At 37.4% G+C, this 20,637-nt stretch overlaps 1 protein-coding gene across 5 annotated transcripts in view; it reads left to right on the top strand.

Annotated features, from left to right (window-relative positions):
- The window catches only part of AHI1 (Abelson helper integration site 1), a 222,181-nt gene that overhangs the window by 81,607 nt on the left and 119,937 nt on the right, over positions 1 to 20,637 (top strand). For 4 of the 5 annotated variants that reach the window (XM_062186804.1, XM_062186801.1, XM_062186802.1 and 1 more), the window contains 2 exons: positions 7,714 to 7,910; positions 16,364 to 16,390. In XM_062186804.1, coding sequence (XP_062042788.1) covers positions 7,714 to 7,910; positions 16,364 to 16,390 — 224 coding nt within the window. The remainder of the gene's footprint in view (positions 1 to 7,713; positions 7,911 to 16,363; positions 16,391 to 20,637) is intronic. The other variant, XM_062186803.1, reaches the window with a different exon arrangement.

Here is a 20,637-nt window from a genome sequence, read left to right as displayed (position 1 = left end):
TGGTGGAGAGAAGGGGAGAGAGCTCCCTTTCCTTGGTTCACTTACTAAATGCCTGCTGGGGTCCTGGATCAGGCTGAAGCCAGGAGCTAGGAACTCAATCTTGGTGGGATCCAACTACTTTATATTACCATTTGCCTCCCAGGTTGTATGTTAGCAGGAAACTGATATGGAGAAAGAAGCCAGGACTTGAACTCAGGCACTCTGTATGGGATGCAAAGTATCCCAAGTAGCATCTTGATCTCTAGGCCAAATGTCCTCTCTGAAATGCCACATTATAAGATGTGATAAAGCAACCTTTTTCTTGGTCATGTCCTAAAGTGTGTTTTAATATTCTTCACATAATGGGTACTTGGATTTAAAGTTTATGTCATTCAAGGAGCTGAGCATATGGAAAACTTAGTTATCTTGTTGACTTTGAGTATAAACCAGAGCCCTGAATTCCTCATCAAGGTATTTTTTGGTACACTGATGTTAGTGCTTTTCAGAGTAAACCAAGAACAAAGATTATGATTAGAAACAGATAGCAGTGTGGTAAGGAAGACTGGAGTAGCAGTTTAGGGTCCTGAAGTTCTGGACAAAGCACTGTCACCACTCTATGTTTGACCTGAACAAATAATGTACCTTTTTTTTTGTATCTATTGTTTTCACCTGTAAATTGAAAATAGTACCTCTATATTTTATATCAACATTTACAAATGATAAAATGAAACTATAATGCAAAGCATGAAGCAATAGATAATTAATTGAAGTTCATGAACCAGACTGCAGAAGGGAAGCCTAGTTATTTTCTGCAGTAATGTGGCATCACACACATTCAGTTGAGTAGCATGATGAGTGATGATTGATAATGAAAAGAAATGAACAAGAGGAGAAAACCGTGTACTCTAGGGGATTTGTAGATGCTTTATTATATTTTGATACCCAGTTGATGGATTTACAGAATGAAGGTAGATACCCTTCCATTTGGTTGACTATGAGACTTGAATCTACTACACATTCTCAAATAGCCTTTCATACAGTTTTATTAGTAACACATATAAGTTTTACTTGATATATAAAATATGCCAAGCAAATATGGAATTACTAACAGGCCCTGAAACACACCCAGGCCAGCTAGCAGAACTGAAATGTTTACTATATCCACACAGTCTCTAAACATTAGCTGGAGCAGGGAGATGTCATGTTAGGTAAAATACAATAAAAATATTATAAGCCCTTGAATATTCTCTACACATAGCAAATGTTAGAGGAAGAATAGGATGCAGGGTAACTGCTAAGTGCTTAGAAGCTAGAAAAATACAACTACCAGCTTACAATAATCATGTTATAATTAGAAATGCAATAATTTATAAGGGAAGCAATTAGATATCCAGTAAAATGATTCTGTAAGTTACAGGGCTATATGTAATAACAGATCTTGAACAGAGGAATTAAATGTTGAACCAGAAGGAATTCTTACTGTTAATGTAGTGTAAAAGAAAGAATGTTATGATTTTAGTTGCACTTTGTAAAGTCAGTAACACAAGTAAACATAGATTTTAATAACATCAAACTCTGTATTTGCTTTAAATGCAAAGGGCAGTACATGAAAATATCTTATTTCCTCCTTTCTTCCTCCTATAAAGATAAAAATCTCCCAAGAAAACCACATTATTTTTTATAATTGTTTAAAGCCAGGATATACACAGAAGCACTGAGCTTATTATATAAATCAAAGAATTGTCAGTTGTAAAAACATTTTAGGAACTGTTTCAATTGTGGAAAATTTAGATCCCAAATAATAGCCTATTATAAGTAAATTTAGAAGCATTTTGATGGGCAGCATTGCTTTCAACCAGTGTTGGTGGCCACCTCTGTGCTCTCAGTCCCTTGTCCATTCCTCCGCTCTCCCACTTAGCAACTTAACAGTAATTCATCCCCGTCCATAAGGTTGAAACACAAGAGGAACCACTGTCTTCACATTCTCAGAGCCTGCTCCACTGCATGCTACATAATAACCTCTCAAAAAAATGATGAAGAGATGAGTATGAGTCTGTTAAAAATGGTGGATTTTAACTGCAACATCGTATTTGACCATAGCCTGTGTGGAAGGAAGTCTTTTAGAATCCTCTGCCCTGTTAAAGGCATGAATCTTGAAGGAATAACAGAAGCCATCTATTATAACCTGCTTCACAATGAAATCGCTTATACAATATACAGTATGAAATATATAGTATGAAATAGGCTTATACAATATACAGTATGCATTTGTTGTAGAGAGCAAGAGAGAAAGAGGAGCACAAGAACTTTTGTAAGCGGCTTTCTAGAAACTAGGTATTCGCAAGTATTTTAGTAGGTTTTTAAAAGTCTGTTTTCATAGAACCAGAGTTGCAAAGATAAAGTTGTTAATTTGATTCCTTGCAATCTAGTCCTTTAGAGGATGTAATCATTTGGGATTTACTTTTTTCTGTCCATATCCACTGAGGCAGTTTGAATCATTTGTGGAAGACCTTTTATTACCTGAAAACAAAGAAACACTTAGCCTTTTATTATTTCTTACTTAAAAAATCCTTTTTTTTTAAGAAATAAAAAGAATGTGTGTTTAGCGTATCATAAAGCTTAGAAAATGCAGTTTGACCAAAACAATAAGATGAAAAACAGTAAAATTCAGCTAACCTATGTACTGTTGCTTATATACCACTTCTCTGCATACTCACTCAGAGATTACAGTAAAATCATGGTTGGCTAATACAATATCTCAGACAAAACACGGGGAGTTCAAAAACTGTCATGTCATTAAATAGTTACTTTTCAATCTTAGCAGAAAAAAAAAGGTCTCAAAGCACATAAGGCAAAGATCATAGAACATGATATTCATTTGTTGATTCATTCCTGAAACTCGTCTACCAATGTTAAATCTTCCATATTCCAGTCCACTGAGCCCCTTCCCCCCCTTTTTTTATTAAGTTTTTTTTTATTCTTTAAGCAGACTTTGAATTTTTGAAGATAATATAAATTCCTTGATTGTTCTGCAAGATCCAAAAGGTATATTGAAAAATTGTAGTAAACCCTCCAAAAATCTGTAGAGAAATGGCTACAACTTCCATTAACATGCAGTGATTGGGATTGAGGAATGTGCAGTACTGAAAGAGCAGATTGCAGGCAGTTTTTCTTCCTTGCTAATATCCTCTGGTACTCACCATCATCAGGGTCTTCAAGGGGAGAGCACCAGCTATATTAAGCTAATCGTCCTTAGAGTGCCTGATTGAAGTAGTGTATGAATATAAAGATCACAGTCCTAAAATTTTTATATATGTTATCCCATATTGAAAGTTGATGAAACCAAGGTTTGTAACCAGAAAAAAAAGTTGTTACGCTTTTATATATTCACTACACTGGTTTTTAAACTATTTTTTCATCTACTGAAAAATATATTATGGGCAGATTTCCATTGTGACACACAGCGTCTCCAAAGAGTTTATATAAAATGTCTATAGTGAAAAAAACTAGGCATGGATTTCAAAACATTTTTGCACCAAAATAAATGCATTTTAAAATTTCATTTTTCCATGAATGTTTTGAGTTACCTTTGTAATTACAATTGTATACATGATTTTACACTTGATATTATCCAAAAGGCTAAGAAGCAATCTATACATAATTTTAGTGATTGAGTTCCGTTTCATTAAATGAATACACCACAATTTATTTGAACAGCAGTTGTTGCACAGTTGCACTATTAACATGTTTTTCAACAATTTTTTAAAAATTATGTTCATCTACTTGAGAGGTAGAGTTACAGAGGGAGAGACAGAGAAAGGTCTTCCATCTTCCATCTTCTGGTTCATTCCCTAAATGGCTGCAAGGGCCAGAGCTGGGCTGATCCAAAACCAGAAGCCAAGAGCTTCTTCCCAGTTTCCCACGTGGGTGCAGAGGCCCAAGCACTTTTGCCATCTTCTGCTGCTTTCCCAGGCTGTAGTAGAGAGCTGGATTGGAAGAGGAGTAGCCAGAACTAGAACTTGTACCCATATGGGATGCTGGCACCACAGGCAGAGGCTTAGACCACTATGCCACAGAGCCAGCCCCCATGTTTTTCAACATTTTAAACAACACTTCACAATACATCTGGCTATTCTTATTTAATTTGTTCCTTCAGGGAAACAATATTTTGAAGTACCTATGATGAATCAAATAGGCAAGAAAAAATTCACTTTTTACTATGCATTTTTCATTACTAATTCCCTCACTAACATTCAGTGAGATTATTTTATTGAACACCTAATTTTCTTGTGAATGTTGGTAGTGCCTAGTTTTCTTTTTTATTATTCCTTTTCAGTGGATTTTATGGGGACTCTGCATATAAAGAATAATTACTCTTTATCACTATATTAGCACTTGCTTTTTTTTTCTCAGTAAGCAACTTTATTGAGGTATGGTTGACATACAATAAGCTACATATATTTAAAATTACACTCTGCTAAGTCTATATGAGTATGAGACCATCACCTCAATCAAGATGGGAACAGGCCCACGCCACGGCTCAATAGGCTAATCCTCCGCCTGTAGCGCCGGCACACCAGGTTCTAGTCCTGGTTGGGGCACCAGATTCTGTCCCGGTTGCCCCTCTTCCAGTCCAGTTCTCTGCTGTGGCCTGGGAAGGCAGTGGAGGATGGCCCAAGTCCTTGGGCCCTGCACCCACATGGGAGACCTGGATAAGCACCTGGCTCCTGGCTTCAGATCGGCGTTGTGTGCTGGCCGCAGCGCACTGGCCATAGCAGCCATTGGAGGGTGAACCAACGGTAAAGGAAGACCTTTCTCTCTCTCTCTCTCTCACTGTCCACTCTGCCTGTCAAAAAAAAAAAAAAGATGGGAACAAATCATCATCCCCAAAAGTTCTGTTTCCCTGTGTAAGCTCTCTATACCTCCCCTTATTCTACAAGACCAGTATGACTTAATTTGTATTTTCCAAAATAGTCTATAAATAAAATAGCATATGCTAGGTGCTCTGTTTTGGCTTCTTTCATTCATTATTACTTTGAAGTTCATCTGTGTTTTAGTATTTATCAGTAGTACATTGTTTTTTGTTTTTGTTTTGGTTTTGCTGAGTGTTCTTCCATTGTATGGATGGATATACCACAGTTTGTTTATTCATTTATTGATGGGCATATGAGTTGTATCCGGTTTTCAGCTGTTGCAAATAAAGCTGCTGCAAAAGGCTTTGTGGGGGCATATGCTTTCCTTCTCTTGGACAGCTTCCTACAAGTAGAGGGGCTGGATCATATTGTAGGTGTGTGTTTAACCTCTTCAGAAGCTGCAACTCTTCTAAATTGGTCATGCCATTTATCATCCCCAACAGTTGTGCGTGAATTTTTCAATATCTCCATATCCTTGCCAAATTGGAAATAGCCAGCCTTGTTAATTTTAGCCATTCTAATAGATATGCAGTTCTATTTCATGGCCGTTTTACTTTGCTTATCCCTAGTTCCCTAGTGACTAATGATGTTGAGCACCTTTTTGCGTACTTATTTGCCATCCATGTAGCTCCTTCTGTGAAGTTTCTGTTCGTATCTTCTGTGCTTTTTAAGATTTATTTTATTTATTTGAAAGACAGAGTTACGGAGAAAGGTAGAGAGAGAGAGAGAGAGAGAGAGAGAGAGAGAGAGAGGTCATCAGTCTGCTGGCTCACTGCCCAATTGGCCTCAACGGACAGAGCTGTGCTAATCCAAAGCCAGGAGCCAAGCTTCTTCCAGGTCTCTCACATGGGTGCAGGGGCTCAAGGACTTGGGCTATCTTCTGCTTTCCCAGGCCATAATAGAGAGCTGGATTAGAAGAGGAACAGCTGGGACTAGAACTGGTGCCCATATGGGATGCTGGTGCTTCAGGCCAGGGCTTTAACCTGCTGCGCCACAGTGCTGGCCCCATATCTTCTGTGCTTTTTTAAAGTCGGCTTACTTGTTTTCTGATGGTAGAGTTTAGAGAGTTCGTGTTTGCTATATACAAGTGCTCTATCGGGCGTCTGATTCGCAGATAATTTCCTCCAGTCTTTGGCTTGTCTTCTCATTGCCTTGAAAGTTTGAAGAACAGAAGTTCAAAACTTTGATGAAGTCCAAATTATCAGTTTATTCTTTTATGGATTTTAGTGTTGCATCTGAACTCTTAGCCTAATCCAAGCTCATAAAAGTGTTCTCCTATATTTCCTTTTACAAATTTTGTAGCTTTAGGTTTTATATTTAGATCTGTGATTTATTTGGGTTACTTTGTATACACAGTGTGAAATATGTATCAAAGTTCATTTTTCACTTTGGAGTTTCCAGCTATTCCAATACCATTTGTTGAAAAAACTGTACTTTCTTCTCTGAGTTTCCTTTACCTGCTCTCTGGACATGCTGGGCTCTCTGTTCTGTTCAAGTGATCTATTTATATTTATGCCAATAGCAAATTGTATTGATTACCATGGTTTTATAAGACTTGAAGTCCCTTTATCTACATGGATTTAAAATTTTTTTGTATAAAATTAAGCTTTCTTTAATTCTATTTTCCATCTACTTTCTGAAATAACTTTGCATGTGGAATCATCCTAATATCTAAAAAAGGGCAACACGAATGCTGTTCTTCTCATGGTCTTTGCAGTCATCATTGTCAGTATCAGAAACATCGGGCTGTCTGTCCCACTCTGAGGAATTAAATCCAAAGTAAGAATTATGTTAAACAAAACCAATTGTAAAAGTAGTTATCCATATATGAACTGTCATAGGGGAAGCAGAAAAAACTGTAAATATTCAATTATAGAAGAATACGTAAAACTTATGTTGCTTAATTAGGTGAAATATTGTCCGCTCTCTCTCATTGTTCACTCTGCCTGTCAAAAAAAAGAAAGAAATATTGTAAAACATTCAAAAATGACATATAATAAAAACATGGAAAATAGTTGTATTTAAATTGAGAAAATGTTAAATTACATTTACATATCATGTATTATATAAGGATTAGGAAGGGTATAAAAGTATGAAAATAGTTGTTTTAAGGATATTAGTTTGTAAATAATTATTTTATTTTTTTATTAGCATTTCTGTTTACTGTATCTTTAAGTCTTTTTATATTACGTTTTCTTTATACATATATTTCAAGTTAGGCACCTAGACCAATTTACATGGTCTTCAAAACTCAATTATATTGGCCGGCGCCGTGGCTTAACAGGCTAATCCTCTGCCTTGCGGCGCCGGCACACCTGGTTCTAGTCCCAGTTGGGGCGCCGGATTCTATCCCGGTTGCCCCTCTTCCAGGCCAGCTCTCTGCTATGACCCGAGAAGGCAGTGGAGGATGGCCCAAGTGCTTGGGCCCTGCACCCGCATGGGAGACCAGGAGAAGCACGTGGCTCCTGGCTTCAGATCAGTGAGATGCGCCGGCCGCAGCGGCCATTGGAGGGTGAACCAACGGCAAAAAGGAAGACCTTTCTCTCTGTCTCTCTCTCTCTCACTATCCACTCTGCCTGTCAAAAAAAAAAAAAAAAAAAAAGACTCAATTATAATACTGCCTGCTATGAAATTATCATATTTTATAGTACTTAATCATTTCATGTTCTTACCAGTCATACTCTCTTATTATTAGCCAGTATTGTGCAGTTTCTGACCTTTTATTGAAGGTCATGGTTTCATGTTTTAATTATGTGATTATGCTTTGGCTATGATGATTTGAAGTAATAATGGATCTGGTTTTTTGTTTTTTGTTCTTTAGTAGCCCAACAAGAGGCTGAAATGTTCAAACGCTACCATGGAACATTGCCACTACCTGGAATACACCAAAGTCAAGATGCTCTGTGTACCTGTCCAAAGTTGCCCCATCAAGGCTCTTTTCAGATTGATGAATTTGTCCACACTGAAAATACTTCATCAAAGATGCAGCTAGTGAAACAGAGACTCGAAACTGTCACAGTATGTTTATTTTTTGCAGCTGAAATTTTAAAACCATTTCTATCCTACCTTGCCATGCCAATAAACATTAATTAAATGAAGTCAGTTAATTACTTAGAACTACACTTTGTTGTACATTTATAGTTCTCGTAGCTCTTTGTTCTGGAATCATTATCACAGTAAGCAGACTGAATTCAGGGTAATCTGTTGTACTGCCCTGACTTGATATCTCTATAAAGAACCTAGTGATAAGTGAAGGCTCTGAACCTGAAGCCCACACCTGGAACTCACCACAAGGGAATGTGACCCCATCTTCTCGGGAAGGAAGAGTAGCTGTGGCCTTCACAGCCCTACCCACTAGGATGCTGAAGTGGTGGATGGTAGTTAGTAGGTTTAGACCCTTACCTAATAACCTCTCAAGGCCTTACAATAGGACCGCTTCTTGAAAAGACAATATTACACAGATAATTTTTGCCTAGACCTGGCCTGCAAAGTGCAATAAAAATCTTGTCTAAAGCTTCATGTTTTCTTTAGTAGTTCTCAAACTTCAGAGTGCGTTAAATCAATGACAGACTTGAAAGCACAGATTGCCAGACGTCAGCCAGAGAGTTTGGGATTCAGTGATTCAGTAGGTATGGGAAGTGCTGCAGTGTTTCATTGTTGACGAGTTCGCAGGTGGCACTGCTGCTGCTGACGATCAAAGGACCACATTTTGAAAACTGGTCTAGTTCAGAGTCCTTAACATCTAATTAGAATTTAATAAATAGATGTTTCCTGTCCTCATCAAAACTGTAAGCTCCCTGAGGGCAGTTTTAACATTGTCTTTTTTATATTCCCTGGTCTACATAACTAACTTCCATTAGGTAACAGTTAAGTTAGGTGGTTAATATAAAGAAAAACTGAATGGCTAGACTTCCTTGGCACAATAGCTATTGCTTAATTTTGTTTCTAGCTCTTCCTTTGTTTTCTTCATTTCAAGGAGATCAATCTAGCCCTTTAGATTTCTCTGTTCCAAAGTTTTCCCCTTTTGGACTTACTTTTCCAACTCTTGACCTTCCTCCTTAGTTTCCTGTTCTCTAATTGGCATGCTCTTTCCAGCCAACATGGATCCATGGAATGAGTACCTGGTATCTGCTTGAGGTAAAAACCGCCCTCGCCTTGCCTACCTGGGGACTCCTTTTGTAGGAAGTAATGACCACCAGGTTCAGCTTGGCCTTGCAGTTTGAGCTCCAACAGTTAAAACAAAGAAAACTTAGTTACCTCAAATATTTGTTGATTACCTGCTACATGTAAGACACTCAGAAGAGAAAAAAAAAAAATAGTTTAACCCTTGACTGCAGTTTGCATCAAGTCTGGTAGCTGGTGACATATATTCAGACAACTGTAAATTGAGTCTTTAAATGATGCATTACACTTGCATAGTGCTCTTGTTGCCTGTTTTAATGTAGCAGCCTTGTAAGATAGGCACGGCAGTGTTTATTACCCTTGTTTTATGGACAAGGAAATTTACTGTACAAAAAACAGAAACGGAGTTTTATGGGTTTTACAAGTTGAACTAGAATATGCATAATCTCCTTTGTTCTTTTTTAAAAAAAAAATTTCTAACTTTACCAAAAGCAGCAGTACCTTGATTTTTTTCCCCCAATGTATAGCTGTTGAGCCTCTGCTAAGTGCCAAACACTTTGGTGGAATGTTGTATGTAAATGAGTGAAAGAGGTCTAGAAATCATTAAAAGAGATGGAAAAAGCAGGAGAAAGTAGTATTTCCCTTATTCATAAGAGAGTTTAATGCGAATAATAGTCAACAATGTAGAATGTCTCAGGAATAAGGTCTTCTCACAGTAAAAGATCTGGACAGGGGAAAAAGGTTCTACTTCATTTCAACAAAACCACATAAGGGAAATACCTAAATCCATTAGAAATAGATTTAGAAGTTCTAGGCAACCCACAGGACAGCCTAAACTCAAAAAGGAAAAATGTGTTGCTTCTCAAGGAGCCTAAAAATCTCTTTGAAGGCAGAAGGGGCATTAAAACATTATGTGTCTGGCCGGCGCCGTGGCTCATTAGGTTAATCCTCTGCCTGTGGCGCCGGCATCCCATATGGGCACCGGGTTCTAGTCCCGGTTGCCCCTCTTCTAGTCCAGCTCTCTGTTGTGGCCCGAGAGGGCTGTGGAGGATGGTCCAAGTGCTTGGGCCCTGCACCCACATGGGAGACCAGGAGGAAGCATCTGGCTCCTGGCTTCAGATCGGCTTCAGATCGGCACAGTGTGCCAGCCGCAGCGGCCATTTGAGGGGTAAACCAACGTAAGGAAGACCTTTCTCTCTGTCTTTCTCTCTCTCACTGTCTATAAAAAAAAAAAAAAAAATTATGTGTCATTAGCTCCCTGAAGGAGGTAAAGACAGACTATATCTTAAAATGGTTTGCCATAAGAAATAGAATATTTTAGATTAACTTTCAGTTTCCGTTAAAGAAGAAAAGACAATCTGAGATTTTCATTTAAAAAGACATCTAGCAAAGATAAAGAATTTTAAAAGGCAGACTTCAATTAAGTCCATATTGCAAGTAGTAAAGGACAATGTTAACATTTAAAAACATCAGATCAATGGTACAGCCTAGAGAATTAATTTCATAAATACTCTTAAGAATGTAGAAAAGACAGGTACAAACCATAGTCTGTAAGGTCTGGCTACTTGGCCTGTGCATAAATGTAGGCTCTGACTTATGCTGGCTTTGTAAATCTGAGTAAGTTAAGTAAGCCTAATTTTCCTCAATTAAGTGGGGATCCTTTTCTTACCTTACAGAATTTTTCAGATTCTAAATGTAAATCACTTAGCATGGTGTCAGATAAATGATTTTTTTGATAAATGTAGTTATTACTAGCTTTGAGAGAAAAGATGAATGTAAGAGATAGATTGTACATGTAGTTGATCAGTGATATTAGGAGACCCAACCTATGAAAATAGATAGCAGTTAAAGATCAAATACAAGGGGCCGGTGCTGTGGCACAGTGGGTTAATGCCTTGGCCTGTCATGCTGGCATCCCATATGGGCGCCGGTTCTAGTCCTGGCTGCTCCTCTTCTGATTCGACTCTCTGCTATGGCCCGGGAAAGCAGTAGAAGATGGCCCAAGTCCTTGGGCCCCTGCACCCACGTGGGAGACCCAGAAGAAGCTCCTGGCTCTTGGCTTCGGATCAACACAGCTCCGGCCATTGTGGCCATTTAGGGAGTAAAATATCAGATGGAAGACCTCTCTCTCTCTGCCTCTCCTCTCTCTTTGTAACTCTGACTTTCAAATAAATAAATAAATCTTAAAAAAAAGATCAAATACAAAAGGATTTTCTGTGCTCAGGTTCCAAAATTATAAAATCAAAGTATCTATTATTAGCTTGACTAATGAAAAGACACTGATATCTTGGAAATATCCTAGTGGAATAGTTAAATTTTCAAAAATGAAAAGAATTCCATCAGTATGTTGGTAGAAAAGCTGGTTATTTACATAGGAACAGAGATACTGGAATTCTCCACGGGAGCCAGGTGGGAGAGCAGAGTGATAATACAGCTAGTTCTTGTTGTACCAGGTATAAGCCTAAGATAATAGAAATAGTGTAAAACAAGTTGGTAAAGATAGATAAATTAGTAGGGATAAGAATAATTTCTTTTGTGGTGTTGAGGAAAGCCTGTAAACTAAGAGTTAACTGAAAAATATAATCAGTTTACATCTACATCTTAAAACATCTCCAAAATCAAATCCTTCATTCACCAAGGAGCTAAATGTGAAGTAAAAATTTTTACAAAACTAAAGAAATGCATTGGCAAATTTTTCTTTTTCTTTTTCTTCTTCTTCTTTTTTTTTTTTTTTTTTTTTAATTTGACAAGGTTAGACAGAGAGAGAGACAGAGAGAAAGGTCTTCCTTCCATTGGTTCACCCCTCAAGTGGCCGCCACGGCCAACACGCTGCGCCAATCCAAAGCCAGGAGCCAGGTGCTTTCTCCTGGTCTCCCATGTGGGTGCAGGGCCCAAGGACTTGGGCCATCCTCCACTGCCTTCCCGGGCCACAGCAGAGAGCTGGACTGGAAGAGGAGCAACTGGGACAGAATCCGGTGCCCCAACCAGGACTAGAACCCAGAGTACTGGTGCCGCAGGCAGAGGATTAGCCTAGTGAGCCTTGGTGCCAGCCAGCAAATATTTCTTTTAAGCAGATGGATGAAAGACTTGCTAATCTGAAAAGCATTGAAAAATTCTCCCCCAAAACACATTGATGGACTCAGGATAGAACTTAAAATATCTTTGATTTAAAATATGAGTGTACATGTGTGTATGTCTATATGTACAACACATATATGGTACACACACATGCACACACATATATGGAAGAAATACCAAACACCTCCTTAACATGCAAAACAGTAAACATAATCAACAGTAGTGATACATCAACACAGACATTGATAAAAGAAGTAAACTTGGGCTTCCAAAAGCAATAGCTCTATCTCACTAAGAAAAATGCCATAGAAACTGGGCATTATTAGATAATGAAAATGATGAGGATGCGTGTGAAAGGTAGTATGGAGTTTGTGGGTGAATATTGCTCAGAAAATCTTGACCAAAGAAAAGTGATAAAATGTATTAAGAAGTTTAACATTCTTAAAAATATTTATACTCTGGGCCCGGCGCCATGGCTCACTTGGTTAATCCTCCGCCTTCGGCGCCGGCATCCTATATGGGCACCGGGTTCTAGTCCCTGTTGCTCCTCTTCCAGTCCAGCTCTCTTCTGTGGCCCGGGAAGGCAGTGGAGGATGGCCCAAGTACTTGGGCCCTGCACCCGCATGGGAGACCAGGAGAAGCACCTGGCTCCTGGCTTCAGATCGGTGCAGTGCGCTGGCAGTGGTGGCCATTTGGGGGTGGACCAACGGAAGGAAGACCTTTGTCTCTATTCTCTCTCTCTCTCTCTGTCAAATAAATAAATAAATAAATAAATCTTTTATATATATATATTTATTTATTTATACTCTGTAACCAAACTGGTCCTTTAAATAGAGTTAGCCTTTATCCCCTAAAGCTGACACTGTGCAGCTCTGTTCATTTTTGTGTTTTCACCTTGTGGCTCAGTACCTGAGTAATATTCATCAGTATTATCCCTTTCCCTCCTCCCTTGATCTAAATCTTGACCAGTTTTAAACCTACCAGGAACCACATTGAGATAGCTTTGGTTCTGGCTATGCTTTCTTTATCTTTCTTTTTCTTTCTTTAGAAAGTTAGGGACTTTAAGATATATCAGAGTATATTTCATACTCCGTGTCTGTGTTTAGATCTAATTGGGTTACAGAGAAAACTTTTTACATTTCTCAGTTAAATTTTAAAATATATAACTATAAACTAATAAATTTATTTGAATGTTGTACTTCTTTATATTTTAGCATTTTTAATAATGATTGAATAATGCAGCTTTATGTTCCAGTTTTTAAAAGGAAGTCTGAAAAGATACGTTGAGTTTTTAAAATGCAGGGAAAACATGTTTCTTCACTAAGGGGAAAAAATGTCCATTGTCTAAAATCTTGCATGACAAAATGATTATCTACAGACATAAGAACAGCTCATTGATAGCTCCTTAAAAACAAGTCACCTATAAACGATCAACCCAGCAGCATCCTGGAATCACCTCAGTCTTGTAGCTTCTTTCTAAAAGGATTTTATATACCTGTCATCCTTAGGTCAATGAAAGAATGTAAAAAGAAAAGAAAGGAGATGAAAGATAAAAGTCAGAAAAAATATTTTTTAGGAAATTAAATCAAAGGCAAAAGTGAAATAAACTGATAATTTGGTATAAAAGGAAAAACTTACTTCTCTTTTTATCATTACTTTATCCAGCTCTTACCAAATCTTTTTCTTTATAAAAATTACTTAGGGAATATTTGTTTTGGGACTGAAGTAGATCTAGGGTGCCTTTAGAAATGAAAGCTGTCTATGTGCTGTGTGTTTTTTTTTTTTTAACTTATTTTCACTGGGTTAATAGAATTCACTGAATTTATTTTTTTTGCAGGTTTATTTTCAGTGTATTTTCTTTCAGAAAAAAAATCTTTATTCCCATGGCAATGCCATTCTTTTTATATTTTTGCAAGCATTTAGATTTACTGGATTTCTACCTTTTGTCACAATGCTTTTTCTCTTGTTTCTTGAAATTTTATTTTGATAGACCCCAGTTTCCCTGTTTTTTTTTGTTGTTGTTGTTTTATTTTGTTTTTGTATAGTTGAGTTGCTTCTTTGTTAGTACAATAGAGATGTTTTTCTAATTTGTAGTATGGATTTAGGGTGTGATTTTTGTGTGTATGTGAATTGCATAATATAATTCAGCAAATATTTCATAGGTATTTACTCATTAATGATAAAGGATATAAGAAATAGATAATTCCTTGTTGTTGGGAGCATTACGACTTATTCATGACATAAATCATTTAATTGTTTTATCATTAGCACTCTTGACTGTGTTTTGCTGCTACAGCAATACCTAAAATCATTCTGCAACCCAGCTAAGACCACACAGGTAGACGGTACCTTGAGAGCATTAATGCTACTCACTCAAACTCATTTTAGATTTCTAAATCATAAATTTAATCTTAGCAATACTCCTAGAGTTGCTCAGAATTTGGGTACCCATTAAGAGCAACTATTTTACAGAAAGTTGATTCAGAATCCATTAAGAAACATCTTATAAGGGTGCTTCAGAAAGTTTGTGGAAAATGAAATTAAATGGTAAGTTTACTTTTATACAAAAAATTTTGAAATCCTTTATATATGAGAGGGCTTCAAAGGGCTTACAAAAATGTGCCTTATGAAAAAACTGTTGGGCCGGCACCATGGCTCACTTGGTTAATCCTCCGCCTGCGGCGCCAGCATCCCATATGGGCACCAGGTTCTAGTCCCAGTTGTTCCTCTTCCAGTCCAACTCTCTGCTGTGGCCCATGTGGTGCATGTTGGGCCATGCACCTGCATGGGAAACCAGGAGGAAGCACCTGGCTCCTGGCTTCGGATCGGCGCCTGCCGTGGCGGCCATTTGAGGGGTGAACCAATGGAAGGAAGACCTTTCTTTCTGTCTCTCTCTCTCACTAAGTCTGTCAAATTAAAAAAAAAAAAAAAAAAAAAGGAAAAAAAACTATCAACATTGATTGCATCAAAATAACTATCTTTTAATTCCATTTTCCATAGTTTTTTGGAGTACCCTTGGATAATGAAAAGTACACATTTCCAGCTGCCTGAACACTTAAGACCTCACTCTTTCTAAAATTAACCTGAAACTCAGGGTAATGATAACAGAGTTGATTGTTAGGCAATATCCTAGGAATAGAGATTAGATGAATTTAAGAATGTTATATGCCGATTTTGGAAAAGACTGGTTAATTTTCTTTAGGAGATTTTGCCTTGTATTGACTACCATCTCTTTAATTAATAATTGATATGAAATACTTCTGACACTGCTTTCCATATTTCATTGTACTTAATTCTCTAAACCATCCTATAGAGTGAGTACTAGTATTGTTCCCATTTTCCTGAAGAGCTTTTCGCTTATGGAGATCAAACAACCCAGCTAAAATCACACACATAGTAAGCTTTGGAGCTGGTTTTCTGTTCAAGCAGTCAGACTCCCATGTCCACAGTCACTTCTGTCTCTTTTTTAATGATTGAATTGCCAATATCCCTTAAATGCACTGTTTGGCCCTTAGAAATTTCTGGATTTAAAAAATTAATGTTCTTTTTCAATCGCTTTTCTAAACTTTATGTTGGTTTTTACTGTTTTTCTCTAGTGCTGTGCTAGGCCAGTGATACATGTTGGCTAATCCTATTTGTACTTAAGTAGTTTTGGTGTCTCCATGCCAGCAATTATTCAAATTGTCTATTAAACCCTGACTTTCACTTGTTTTACTTTTGATAAAACAGCCTTTTCTTGGATTTGTCCCATAAGTTGTAAGCAGTTATTCCTCTCCATAGCACTTTTAATAATAATCATATATCTCAGCATCTAGTAAGGTTTACTGTTACGTTTACCTAATATATCTGTATATCTAAGATAAATTATTAACATGAACCATCTGGATATTAATGTTATTTCAGGGTATGTCTTTTAGACCTGATGGCATTTTGTTATAGAATGTTAATATTGATGCTAAATTTGTTGAGGAAATAAGTTTTTTTGAGACAGACACATGTGGACTCTTAAGAATCTTTTCTTGGTGTCTGGTTTTGCCCAATTAGATTTACCATAAACATAACATTCTCTCTTTCTGTAATTTATGTACTTCCCAGCTCATTTTAAACAATACTTAGTGAGAACTATAAGGTGATAAATTAAAAAAAAAAAAAAAACTCCCAGTTACTGATTTTGGTTGTTAGAAGATTAACATCTGAATGCATTGAAAAGAGTCAATACTTTATTTAATTGAAATTATGAATACTTCTTTATTGTACTGTATTTCTTTTAGGAGGTGATACGATCCTGTGCTGCAAAAGTAAGTAGTTTTTATTACCAGGAAGATAACATTAAAATGCAGATTTCATTGTGATTCACCAAAGAATTGAAATGCACCATTCATAGAGTTTAGAACTTTTCTGAAAGTTAATCTGATTTGTACATTTTTTTTTACCAGAGTTTGAGTTTGTCCAAGAATTTCAATACTGGATCCTGAAAAATGCAGTAAAGTTGAATACTTAGCAAGCAGGTTTTTTTTTTTAATATTTAAGAATACAAAATGATTGAGAGGTTCAGTAAGGAATGACAAAGTCATTTTCATTCTCTGTAGTTAATTTTATAAAGATACTTAACATGTAAACAGCCACAACCACTATAATTCTAATGAGTGCTGAGTGAATTGTGTAAGCATTGAGATGTACTCAAGCTGCACATAAATGATGTATTATGCTGATAATCCTCCTCTCTTCATCCTTTACAAAAGTCTTTCACATTTCTTTTCCCATTTAACTATATAGTATTCCTTAGAGATACATGTTATTATTTCAGTTTTAGAAAGGAATAGATTGAGGCTTATTGGGAGGCTAAGTGATTTGCAAAGGTCCGAAAGTTACTATGAAAGAAAAAGCATACAAAATGCCTCTTGATTATTAAACAGTTTCAACTAAAGTGTATCAGAGATGCTTTTAACACAGTGTTTCCTCCTTTTATAATCAAGGCTGCTAGGCTGATTTGGCACAGCCGTCCAGACAACACTAGGGACACTCACATCCCCTGTCAGAGTACCTGGGTTTGGATCTGTCAGCACTTTGGAATCCAGCTCCCGCTAATGTGCATCTCGGGAGCAGCGGGTGATGGCTCAAGTGGTTGGGTTCCTGCCACCCTTCTGGTAGACCCAGATTGGGTTCCTGGCTCCTAGCTTTGCCTGGCTTATTCTGGTTGCTATGGGCATTTAGGGTATAAATTGGCAATTGAAAGATCTGTTTGTCTTGTGTCTGTCTCTCTGCCTTTGAACTTAAAAAAAAAAAAAAACATACAAGACTGTTTCATGTATAACCTTTAACCCCGTTGTCAAGAAAATAATTTAAGGAGTTGGAATGTCACCATGTGTTCATCCTTCCTTCTGCCCACTCCCAAAATTCATTTGCATAATTAATTGGTAATATCCATTCAGTTATCAAATATAATTATATGTCACAAAGGAAAAGATCATTCAGAAAGGAAAGGACTAGAATGGTGTTCATTTGGTCAATACTGATTCGTAGAATGTCAGTGCAGTGGAATGTGTGTGTGTATTCAGTAAGTACTGCTGCCTTTGACTGGCCCTTGGAGGCTAGTAAGCTATTGTATCTTTCTTCGTGAAGCATCTAAATGACACATGTTAGAAAACACTGGACTTACCCCATCAGTGAGCAGTCCAGTATCAGTCAGGACCTATTACATTTTTACCTAATTATCACAAGTCGACAGGATATGGAAAATAGACAAGAGGAAGGAAGACGAGGAAAAGAGAACAAGCTACATTCTGACTTGGGCTGCAGATGTTCAGGAAACTTGTTCCAGATAGCAATGATGCTGTGATGATTGTAGTGCCAAGATTACTAAATCTTGCTAAGTGTACGTAGTATATAAAACTGAAGGCAAAATAGTTTATTCTCTAACTAGCAGTTCAAAGCTATTTCTCTCTGTGTGTGTGTGTGTCTCCTCTTCTCTCTCCTCTCCCTCTTAACTATTAAATTGCACCTCCCTCCCCCCCCCCTTTTTTTATGAATGCTGTCTGACTGTCCAAGGAGTAGTGTCCTGAATACATTTAACAAGTCTCTATTGGAGAACATTCTAATCTGAATATTCTCTGAGGGTGAAGGATCACCTAATCATCTTAATGTCCCTAGTAGTTAGCAAGATAGAATAGATATTCATTGAAGAATTGATTACATATTTGGAAATTAATCATGGTCTGGTACGATTTACCTTAATAGTATCTAGAGTTATTCATTTTGTAATAAGCTTTATTGATATGATTTACACACCATAACTTTTACCTTTTTATAGTAGTGTACAGTTTGCTGTGTTTTACTATATTCACAGTTATGCAACGATCTCCACTATCTGATTTTAGAACCTTTTCATCACTCCAAAGTGAAACCCTGTGTCTCTCAGCAGTTATTCCTAGTTCCTGCACATATCCCCATCCCCAAACTGTTGGCACCCACTACTATTCTGTCTCTATATATTTGTCTGTTCTGGATGTTTCATGTAAATGAATCATACAATATGTGATCATTTATAACAGGTTTCATTCACCCAAAATAATGTGGTTTTTTTTAGATTTCTCCATTTGTAACATCTATCAGTACTACTATTTTATGGATGAAGAGGATTCCATTGTATGGATATGTTACATTTAATTTATCCCTTCTTTAGTTATGAACTTGTGTGTTGTTTCTCTTTTGTAGCAATTAAGACCACCACCACCCCCACTGCCTCCCCCAGGGTCGCATTTACAGAAAGTTGGAGTCAGGCTGTAGCTGGGTATTGAACCCTGGCACTTCAGTTTGGGATACTAGTGTCTTAACTGCTGGACTAACTGCCTGTCCCCTGCCTATTTTATTTATTTATATACTTTTTGTCTTTTTGTTGTTCACTTTTAAGAGTTCTTTATATATTCTGGATACAAATGTCTTATCAAATAGATAACTTGCAAAATTTTTTATCCCACCTCCCTTTTTTTGGGTGTCCTTGGACACTAAATGTTTTGAATTTTTAAAAAGATTTATTTATTTATTTATTTGAAAGTCAAGAGTTATGGGGAGGGGGTGTTGAAGTCTTCCATCTGCTGGTTCACTCCCCAAGTGGTTGTAATGGCCAGGGCTGAGCCAGGCAGAAACCAGGAACCAGGAGCCTCATCCAAGTCTCCCACATGGTTGGCATGATCCCAAATACTTGGGTCATCTTCCACTGCTTTCCCCAAGCACATTAGCAGGGAGCTGGATCAGAAGTTGTGCAGCTGGGACATGAACTGGTATCGATGTGGGATGCTGGCATTGCAGGTTGGCAGCTTTACCCGCTATGCCACAATACCAGACCCAATGTTTTAAACTTTTATGAAGTTTATTTTTCCTTTGTCATGTGCTTTTCAGGTCATCTATAAGAAACCATTGCTTAATCCTCTGTCAGAAAGATTTGTTCCTGTGTTTCTATAAGATTTTTATAATGTTAGCTCTTACTTGTAGGTCTGTGATTACTTGAAGTTAATTTTTGTATATGATACGATGTGCAGGTCCAATTCTATTCTATTGCATGTGGCTATCCAGTTTTCCCAGCTTCATTTATTGAAAAAAACCATTCTTTCTCCCATCAGAAGTCTTTAATCCTAAGAAGCAAGATATATTTGTGTAATCTGTCATCTCTTGGATTCAGGATAATAAATTTTCACCAGATACCTGATCCACAGGTTTTCTTTTTCCTGAATACCAGCATCATTTTTATATTGTTGAAAGTTCTCTCATTTTTTCCCATTAACATTCTTTAAACAATATTTATCGAGGGCCTGCCAAGTATTTTTCTATGTTCTTGGAATATAACAATGAATGAAAACATTTTATTATAGCAGGGCGGACAGTTTAAAAAGAAAATACATAAGGTCATTTCATGTAATTTATGATGTGAAGGAGCCAAACTAGCAAACAGGTACATAGAACAAAGAATCATGGAGGGGAGACTGTCAAGAGGTGGATCATGGAAGACCTTGTGTTGTGCTACAGGAGTCTTAATCTAGCAATACAGCTGGCTTGCTCCAGGAGCATAAGGAGGACCACTGTGCTGAGACAGTATAATCAGCAGGCAGGGGGAAACAGTCTTTCATTTCAGGCTGGGGAGGTGATCAGGAGTGGATCACGCAGGGCCCTTGTAAGCATTTTGATAAGAAGTTAGGATGTTCCTTTAATTACAGAAACAAGCAGGGGAGAGTACAGAATGGATTTTATGGCACTCAGAGTCTCCCAGAGAGGCTGCTTATCAGATGGTTAACTAGTCCAAGAAGGAAGAAGTAGGAGGCCTATACCAAGATGCTAATCATGAAGGTTCAGGCAATGGACAGACCTGGGCTGTTTTTGGAAATAGATTCACCAAGATTTGGTGATGTATTGAATATGGTAGAAGTGAAAGAATTGAGGAATTAGGAATAATTTCTGTGTTGTGTTCAGTAAATATGCATTTCAGCAAATGATGCTTGTTAATGAAATGAGGAGTGCTGGGGTAGAGGGAGCAGATTTTGGGAGTAGAATT

Source organism: Lepus europaeus, chromosome 3 (assembly GCF_033115175.1).
Source record: "Lepus europaeus isolate LE1 chromosome 3, mLepTim1.pri, whole genome shotgun sequence".
NCBI lineage: Eukaryota > Metazoa > Chordata > Mammalia > Lagomorpha > Leporidae > Lepus > Lepus europaeus.
The sequence above is the reverse complement of the archived record's forward strand: the minus strand, read 5'-3'. Positions and strand labels throughout refer to the sequence as shown.